A 9,876-nucleotide genomic window follows, 5' to 3' on the forward strand; every position below is an offset into this window, starting at 1 on the left:
AACATTGAATTACATGAATGTTCAGCATCAAAAGTTTTACCAAAAGGGCAAGGAGCTTTGAAGTGACTGAATTTATTTGCCCTATTGCGGGGTTGATGACTGTATCTTTATTCTAATTTGCATTCGTTAGTATTTTGTAGATTTTCGGAATGCTGTATACTTTAAAGGCAGTATAATATTTGAAGGTGACTAATTATTATAGTGAAAGGGTTTTTTTTTTCAACTTTGACAATTTGGTTTTTGTTGGAGAAAAATGGGATAGGATTTTGACGTAGGCCTACATCATCAACGATCGAGCGAAAGTTATCTAATCAGAGACTACTGTGGATTTTTGTTTTATTATTGATTAAGGTCTACATAATTTTTAATGTATTTTTGTATTTGACGTAGATCTATGAATATTACCTGCTTTGTGTTTGTGTAGGCTCTTTTACATTTTTATCTAACATTAATTAATTGATTACTTTTGTAACTTTCTATTCAAGACGTACCTTCACGATGTGAAGTGTGCCATTGTTACGAAAGTGTAATACAGTAACACAATAAATTATTATATTATTATTATTATTATCATCATTGTCATTATTATCCTCCTCATCATCATCCTTCATCAATGTCATCATCATTAACATCATCATCATTTCCATCATCGCCATGATCATCGTTATCAACGCCATCAAAGGCCTACATACTGGTCTCCAACAATAAGACCACTTTTGGGACCGGGGTTTCCGTGGTCTTTGGCACCTTTAGATGTCTAATTAAAAAAATACAGATAAAACGCATTTGTTATTATGGGACCACAGAGAAGTGATCTTTAATTGGAGTTACTCTTTACTTGGAGGAGTCTGTAATTTTTATTAACTTTTTATATTGTACATATATGAATTGTGAATTTTTTTAGATTTTAATGTTTGTCTTTTTAATGTTTTGGAGAGCCTTTAGATAGTGATTAAGTTGGCTTTTAGGTAATCCTCAGGCTTTTTTTTTTTTTTTTTTTTTTTTTTTTTTTTTTTTTTTTTGTCATTGTTTTTCTTTTCTATTGTACTGTATTCTTGTCTGGAAATAAATAAAATGAAATAAAATAATTAGAGGGAGACATGTATTTACGTCAAAAGGTACAAACACAACAACAAATACAACAATATAAAAAAAACAAGGACCACTATATATAAGGTTCGCTAGTCATAATCAAGAAAATGGCTCACTACTCATAATTATACTAAAGGACCACAATTTATAAGGTTCGCCAGTCATAAAAAAAAAAACCAAAAACGTTCACTAGTAATAATATAAACAAACGGCTGCTATTCATTATGTTTGCAAGTCATAATAAAACAGTGGGGTTCGATGGTCATAATTGAAAAGAAATGCTCGCTATTCATAATTGAACAGAAGGTTCACTAGTCATAATCTATAAAAAAAGGTTCACTAGGTGGGGGAATAAGAGCCGATGAGAGGGGTGAAATAAAAAAAAAAACGTATGGATGGAATGGAGTGACAGTTGATATGAATGTAGGGAACAAGGAGGAAGAGGGGTGAAAATTTTCCCCCCCAATTAAAGACCACTTTTAAAAAATATAATGCAATTTTTATAATAAATGTTTACATTTCTACATACATAATATTACCATGCATTTTTTTTTTACTAACATGATATTTTGCGTATATTTGCTCCATTTTAAATGTACAGAAGTGCTCTTTGTTGATCATTAATTCTACTTCCATTTCATTTCTGCAATCCCCTGCTAGAAACTTTCTAGTTTTTGTCATCTTTTATTTTGTGCAATCCACATTAATCTTAGGCTTTAGCCATACTAGTGATTCTGTCTCCACTGAAGATATAAGTACATGGCACTTCCATCCCGTATCCTGCTCCTCTATTTACTGGCTTCCCAGTGATGACAACTCTACCTCCGTTTGAACGTCGCTTTAGAAACAAGGTGACATCTTGATTTGTTTTGGAATGTGTCCTAGAACTTCTGTTTCTTTGCAAAAATTATTTCTTCTGGCCTAGGCCAAGCTCCTCACAAGCTACTGCACTAGCATCTTCATACCTGTCAACCTTGAGAAATTTCAAAGAGTAAGATCGGGTGACATGTGAGTGCCGAAGGCATGAACAGTGGCTGCAGGCCAGGGGTGCCGCCAAGGGCTCCCGGTCGGGACCCAGGGGCCGAAGGCACCTGGACGCTTTGAAAATGGCAATCTAATCGATATAACTGTGTATTCAAAGGCCACGCACATAGCTAGAGAGGGCGCAGTGATTACTATTTTAGTCGATATTAATGGCGATTTCATGGGGAGAAGTGCTGGCGCAGTGGACCGTATAATCATGCAGGTAGAATGTTATGATGATGAATGTTAGTTATAGTAAAATTCATTAAAATTGAAAAAGAAAGAAATTTTACTCAAATTTTAGGATAAGCCTAAGTTTTGCAGGTGTTTGCGTAGTAAGACCGAGATTTGATTCGAATGCGTAAGACTTATGGCGAATACGTACGGGTTGACAGATCTGTATCTTCAATATTGCCTGGCTCCATTCTCAGTAACAATTCCTTACTTTCTGTAGGAATCTGTATATGAAGTGATATCCTTGTACACATGGTATCCTCTCACAAAAGTTTCAATAATTTTTAATGAATTTTCTTCCCGATTCTATTTTGAGAGTACAGTAAAAGACAAGATGTTTTGGTTAAACAATGCCTAGGCCCTAGATTGTTTGATTTTGGCCATGGGTGAAGAAATGTCCTATTAAACAGAAGAAGATAACTTCCTTTTTTACAACAGCTCATGCTGAGTAGCTCTGTATCTTCAACTTATGGTTAATGAGTTAATAGGTTTTGTTGAAGTATAGTATTTGTTTAGTAGATATTTTTTTTATTAATTAAAAGTTAATAAACCCTTAAAACAGTTGTTAATTTGATTTTATTTTGAATAATTTATGTGTGAGAAATATTTAAAGTGTTATATTAAGAATCGACAGAAGCTTACAGTAACTAAATCATTTTAAAACAGTTGGAATAAAACAATTGATCTTATATTTAATGTGTTGATTTCGAATTTCCCTCTAAATAGAGTATTTATAAGACCACTTTTAGTGCACTAACAATTATAACAATTTTCAACTAAACAACTAGTCAAGTATTTACATTAAAACTAAATAAACATTGGTCAAAACAACAATAACAAAAACATAAACAATAATAAAAACAACATCAAATCAGATGCATTTTGGTCTGCCTCTATTCCGGCCTGTTATGCAATTCCAAATGTTGGCTGTAGACTCGGAGGGCTACAGATGCCTTGAAAGTTGATCGACCCATCTCATCTCTATGGGGTCAGTGACAATCGGCCAATGAAACTCCGTTCTCGGTGGGCTACTGTCGATAGATGTCGTGCCTCATCGCATTTCGTGTCCAGCAGCCGACTAAAAATGTGTCGGGATTTGCTGCAACTGGTTCAACATTGTGCCTGAATGTGCAGATCGTCGATTGTATGGTAAATTCGCATGATGTGGCTGTATTAATATTTATTCTATATAAATATTTCTAATCATGTATCTTAAAATTATCAGGGATAGGAATCATTACGATAATTATTTTGCTCCGCTATTGATATTTTTGCAACTGTTTTTCAATCACCATATATTGGACATGTATCTTGCTATTGTGTGTGCCTATTCCACCGTGTTTACAAAAGCAAACGTTTAGGAATAATAATACAGTAGGAAAACCGGACTCAAGTGCCACATATGTTACATTGTATGTAGACCTACTTCTATTCCAAAGTTATCGCCGGGAACACTCGTACTTTGATTTCCCTTAATAACACCAGCAGCGTATCCTGGGTAAGGCGATGTTGAATTTTTATTGGTGATTGGACAACGTTTTATGTAGATTTTTAAAGTTTTCCTAGAAAGAAGAACAGTTTCTAGGCTCGTGATTCTACAATCCGAAGTTCATACTGGTACTGGTATTGATTTTACATCAGCGATAATAGTGCCGTTGTTAGGCTTAGCCGTATAGGCATACATGGCACATATTATATAATATTATTAGACCTATTTATAATTATTACTATTATTATTAATGTTAATATTATTACTATTAACATAATTATTGTTTGATGTGCAGTGCGTATTTCCAGCTTTTAAATAAATATCATATGGCTTGTTTCTGACAATGATCTAAAAAATGTATTCCGAAAAATGTCCTGCTCTGTTATGAACAAAGTCCATAATCAACTATAAATTAGCTTACTGTACATCCGTTTGAATAAAATGGGGCGGCGGCATGCTTCTAGTAGACGGGCTGGGCGGATGCAGGGGTGCAGACGGTGCAATCGTACCCCTAAATTGTATTAAGAAATATAATTTATTGTATTGTTGACATGAATTATTGGTAAGATTTTTAAGGAATGGGAGTGCAATTTCCGGGCATCCAGAGGTCCATATTCTCAAAATTTTCGCAACTTAGCCCCAACCACATTGATTGCCGAAACTAACTGTTAGAAGATCATGAGAATTTGTTGGCACTTCATTTTGAATATATAATGGTCATGTGATGATGATGAATTTTACTATTTAAAAGTGTCATTTCCGGCCAGAGAAAATGTGCTGAATGTGCAGATCGTCGATTGTATGGTAAATTCGCATGTGGTGGCTATATTAATATTTATTCTATATAAATATTTCTAATCATGTATCTTAAAATTATCAGGGATAGGAATCATTACGATAATTATTTTGCTCCGCTATTGCTATTTTTGCAACTGTTTTTCAATCACCATATATTGGACATGTACCTTGCTATTGTGTGTGCCTATTCCACCGTGTTTACAAAAGCAAACGTTTAGGAATAATAATACAGTAGGAAAACCGGACTCAAGTGCCACATATGTTACATTGTATGTAGACCTACTTCTATTCCAAAGTTATCGCCGGGAACACTCGTACTTTGATTTCCCTTAATAACACCAGCAGCGTATCCTGGGTAAGGCGATGTTGAATTTTTATTGGTGATTGGACAACGTTTTATGTAGATTTTCAAAGTTTTCCTAGAAAGAAGAACAGTTTCTAGGCTCGTAATTCTACAATCCGAAGTTCATACTAGGTACTGGTATTGATTTTACATCAGCGATAACAGTGCCGTTGTTAGGCTTAGCCGTATAGGCATACATGGCACATATTATATAATATTATTAGACCTATTTATAATTATTACTATTATTATTAATGTTAATATTATTACTATTAACATAATTATTGTTTGATGTGCAGTGCGTGTTTCCAGCTTTTAAATAAATATCATATGGCTTGTTTCTGACAATGATCTAAAAAATGTATTCCGAAAAATGTCCTGCTCTGTTATGAACAAAGTCCATAATCGGCTATAAATTAGCTTACTGTACATCCGTTTGAATAAAATGGGGCGGCGGCATGCTTATAGTAGACGGGCTGGGCGGATTCAGTGGTGCAGACGGTGCAATCGTACCCCTAAATTGTATTAAGAAATATAATTGTATTGTATTGTTGACTTATTGGTAATAATTATTGAATTATTGGTAAGATTTTTAAGGAATGAGAGTGCAATTTCCGGGCATCCAGAGGTCCATATTCTCAAAATTTTCGCACCTTAGCCCCAACCACATTGATTGCCGAAACTAACTGTTAGAAGATCATGAGAATTTGTTGGCACTTCATTTTGAATATATAATGGTCATGTGATGATGATGAATTTTACTATTTAAAAGTGTCATTTCCGGCCATTTAGAGGGTGCTATCAAGTTAATTGTTGAATTACCTTGGTGCTATTTCCTCAAATTTTTTCCTCAGCCCCACTATGGTTGGGGTGGCCTCACGGCTTTGAGGTAGGTCATGTAAATTAAAAACATCATACTGTGTTTTATTAGTTTTATTTTCTATAGTACATCACTCATTTAGACTATATAATGGTGATGTGATGATGAATTTTACTATATAAAAGTGTCATTTCCGCCAATCTAAAGTTACTATTTTCTCTATTTTCTCACAACCACGGTGGGGCTGAGGTGGTTGTGGACTCCCGGCCTTGAAGTAGGTAAAGTAAGTACATCAAAGACAATGTTTTTAAGTTTTATTTTCTATGGTTCATCACACATATTAATTAGGTCTCTGTGGTTGCCGAAAATTGTTGATAAAAGATCATGAGAATTCGTTGGCGCTTCATGTTGAGTATATGATGAATGTTACTACTGTATATAAAAGTGTCATTTACAGCCACCTACAGGTACTATTTCCACGAAATGTTTCCACACCTTTCAAAACAGAACTGCGCTCTTGCACGCACCCCCTACCACCGAATCCTGCATCAGTCCCCAGACGAGGAATATGAGCTTTTGGTCCTAATTCCATAATTTGCCCCTATCGTTTATATTGGGACATAGTCTACTCTAGGTTGTATATTTCAAGAATAATTTCTCCTGATTTGGCATTACTGGTATACGGTACATTAATGAATGCAATATATCAGTAGGCCTACATCAGTAATACTACTATACCTGTATCGGTCAGGAATTACTGTGCTTTCAGAGTGATCAACCCACTGTAAAAACAGTTCCATGCAATTTTGTCTTGTCTTTTTGGTGACGCGTTTAAATCCTACACGCTGTTTTTACAGTGTACTGAACCTAGGCTAAATCCCATTCCCTTTATTTGGTTGTATTTTCAATATACAATATATTTGTTATTATATTATGATTACGTTAGTTTAATGTTGTTATAATTCCGTGACCGTCATTGTGCTGAATTGTGTATGGGCGTGGTCCGTGACTACTGTACTGTTGCAGCCATAGAGAGAGGCGCTCAGTTCAAATAATTCCACAACGATATAACAGAGGCTGAAATGAATCATAGCACCGTGGTAACCCTTTATACCCTACTAGCTAGACAATGTTTTGTATGCACTTTGAGGTCCAGAGAATATGACTTCAGAATTTGGTTCAGAGTGGTTAAAAAATCAATTTTGGCTTGGTAACACTTTTTTTTTTAATGTGGCAAAAGTCAGCGTCAAAGGTCATAGGTCCTGTATCTCCGCAATTACAGGTGGTAGAGAAGACTTGCCACAACACAAGTCCCTTTTTTTTCTCATTCTAGACAGCACCACAACGAGCAAGTTAATTTAGAGACTGATAGTAATCTGAAAAAAAAAAAAATCGAGTTTGTTTTTTAGCAAAATGTTCTCTGGACCTCAAAGGTGCATACAAAACCTGGTCTAGCTATTAGGGTTCTATTCTTCCAAAATAGACCATGCAATTTGTAGGCCTACCAGATGTGTGCACTGAACCTCCATTTATCAGTAACGATGCCAGCGCCTGAAATATGGGGTGGGGGAAGTGAGGGAAAAAGTCAAAGGGTGGGGGATATCCCTGTCTCTTATACACATCTAGATGTGTATAAGAGACAGTAATAATACAGGCGGGGGGGGGGATGCGGGGAGCGAGGTACCCGACGGCAGCAAAGAGGGCCGCTTGGACGTCACTCAAAATGTTTCGAAAGTGGTTCAGGGGTTCAAAGCCCCCGAAACATATGACAATTTAGGGGTTTCAGAGCCTTATTTAATTTTTTATATATATTTTTTTTAATATAGATAGTTTACTAATATATAGAAAATATATATAATTTTTTTCCTTGACAAATTGTGGCCTTTCTCCTTTCTTTAGGTGGGGGAGGAACTGGGGGGGGGGGAAGAAAATTATTCGAGCGAAAATTTCCCTTCCCCCTATCACCATCACTGGACGTCTTTATCCAAGAAGACTACTGTAAAAACTTCTCTGATTAAGGGGTTGTAAATCCATGAACAGGGTACCGTACCTTACAAACAATAATCACACTCGACAAAGCATATATTGCCTTTTTAACTTTTATTCAAAAGACATGAGATCGTGCATCATTTGACTATCAACTTCCGGGCATCTCCACCATAGATCAAAGATGTTTCTCTTTGCTCTATGTCTCCACCCAACAGTGGCCGTACTCGACTAGTCACTTGTCGTTCTGCGTTAAACCACGCCCACCCTGCGAAGTGGTAAAATCCTACTTAACGAAGACGACCAGTCGAATAGAAAACTGGTAAATACTCGACAAAACAAAATTGCTCCATAGTTACCGCGATACACGCTGTGTAATCAAAGCTGCTTCGGATTGTGGCAGTATGGGTTTTTCGTTAAAAAAAATGTTTTCATCCAGTTTTTGAATTCTGTTAACCTACAATTATTTTTTGACTTCAATGTGGGTAAATATTGTAATTTTTATTTTCTGAAATTTAATCTAAATTATATTAACGCAAATGTTGTTGCTAAACTGACCATTTGGCCATATTTTTTTTTGGTCACGTGCATAACGCATTCTGGTTACGTTAATTTTTGTTGTCAACGAAGTCTATTTAATCATAACTCAGTAGGGGATCCGGGGGAGGGAGGAGGGAGGCGGCCCAGCCCCCCTCCCCCTATTTTTTCAAAATAGTAAAACAAATGGCAATAAAAAAAATTATGTTCAAATTTAAGTCTAAGAGTGCCATTTCGGGCCATCTAGAGGTGCCATACTCAAATTTTATTAGCGGTTTCTTGTCTTATCGCTTGCCTCAACCATGGAGAAATTAGTTTAGACTCCTCCATACCTCAACTAAAGGTAGCTCAGCTTTAATTAAGAGAGAGATAATGTGAGTCACTGATCAAGTTATCATTCCTATTGCTCTTTCGTGCAGCACACTACTGATCCACGATTACGATTTTCATGATTGTGTTTGATTGTAATCACTTGTCTTGTTTCTTTACGTGCACAGAAAGATATTTACGATGGTATACGCCATTCTGCAATGCATCTACACGGGGTTAAAGTATCTGACTGATGCCCACAGGATGATGAACGCGGCTATTGCTGCTTGGAATTGGATTCATAGAAACAAAATGAATATCCCTGAACGCGAACTAGCACATTCATATCGACAACCATACGGGACCAGATATATAATAGAAAGAGAAATTGAAGTCATCATAAGGCGGGGTGACATCGCTGATGAAGATGTTGATGTAATTGTTAATGGGGTCGATGGTAAACTTCGAGGCGGGGCTGTTGCTAGGGATATTTCTATGGAAGCTGGTGAAGGTATCAGTGAGGAAAGAAAACAAAAAATGAGCGATCGAGAAGGGCGTGAGTTAGAAGTAACAGAGGTGCTACACACTGGTGGCCACAACCTTAAAGCGAAGTATGTTTTACATGCTGTTGGACCACCAAGTAAATTAGACAACCAATTCTCGTACCTCCTGAAGCAAACATTCTATAATTGTCTGGAATATGCAGATGTAAACCTTGAAGTTACATCCATTGCAATTCCGTTAATAGGCTCTGGAGTAGTTGGTGGTCGTATGGAAGATTGCGCAGAATCGCTGGTGCATGCTGTCAAGAATTTTTCGCAGAATTACAGTTTTAAGACGGTGAATGAAATTCGACTCGTCAATATTGATGCAGAAGCTACTTCCTCAATTGAAACTAAGGCCTCCGATTTCTTGTACCTCCATTCGTGATAAATATGTTTTTCAACTCACATTTCTTGACATGGCTTTCGTGCTTCTATATAGTTATAAATATGATTAAGGGTATATCTGACCCACACTATAGGATAACTCTTTAAATCACTGCTTAATATCAGATAATTAACAATTCAATTTCAATTCAAAAGACATTTATTTACTTCCATAGTACAAAAGCAAATACAGTATAGGCCTATACAAACAGATGTGATTTAAAAGAATGATAAAAATAAGCAATGGAAAAAGGCAAGATCCCGAGAAGATGCATGCCTTGAAGTCAATACAGATATGATGAAAATAATAATAATA

At 36.0% G+C, this 9,876-nt stretch overlaps 1 protein-coding gene across 1 annotated transcript; it reads left to right on the forward strand.

Annotated features, from left to right (window-relative positions):
- Positions 1 to 3,838: 3,838 nt before the first annotated feature.
- LOC117124387 (macro domain-containing protein LMOf2365_2748-like) lies at positions 3,839 to 9,856 on the forward strand. Its single transcript, XM_033270616.1, has 2 exons — positions 3,839 to 3,847; positions 8,820 to 9,856. The coding sequence occupies exon 2, from the start codon at positions 8,833 to 8,835 to the stop codon at positions 9,559 to 9,561; it is 729 nt and encodes a 242-aa protein (XP_033126507.1). The 5' UTR covers positions 3,839 to 3,847; positions 8,820 to 8,832; the 3' UTR covers positions 9,562 to 9,856.
- The last annotated feature ends 20 nt before the right edge of the window (positions 9,857 to 9,876 follow it).

The sequence above is a fragment of the Anneissia japonica genome, unplaced genomic scaffold (assembly GCF_011630105.1).
Source record: "Anneissia japonica isolate Jap-2015-1 unplaced genomic scaffold, ASM1163010v1 scaffold750_len1593409_cov174, whole genome shotgun sequence".
Taxonomy (NCBI): Eukaryota; Metazoa; Echinodermata; class Crinoidea; order Comatulida; family Comatulidae; genus Anneissia; species Anneissia japonica.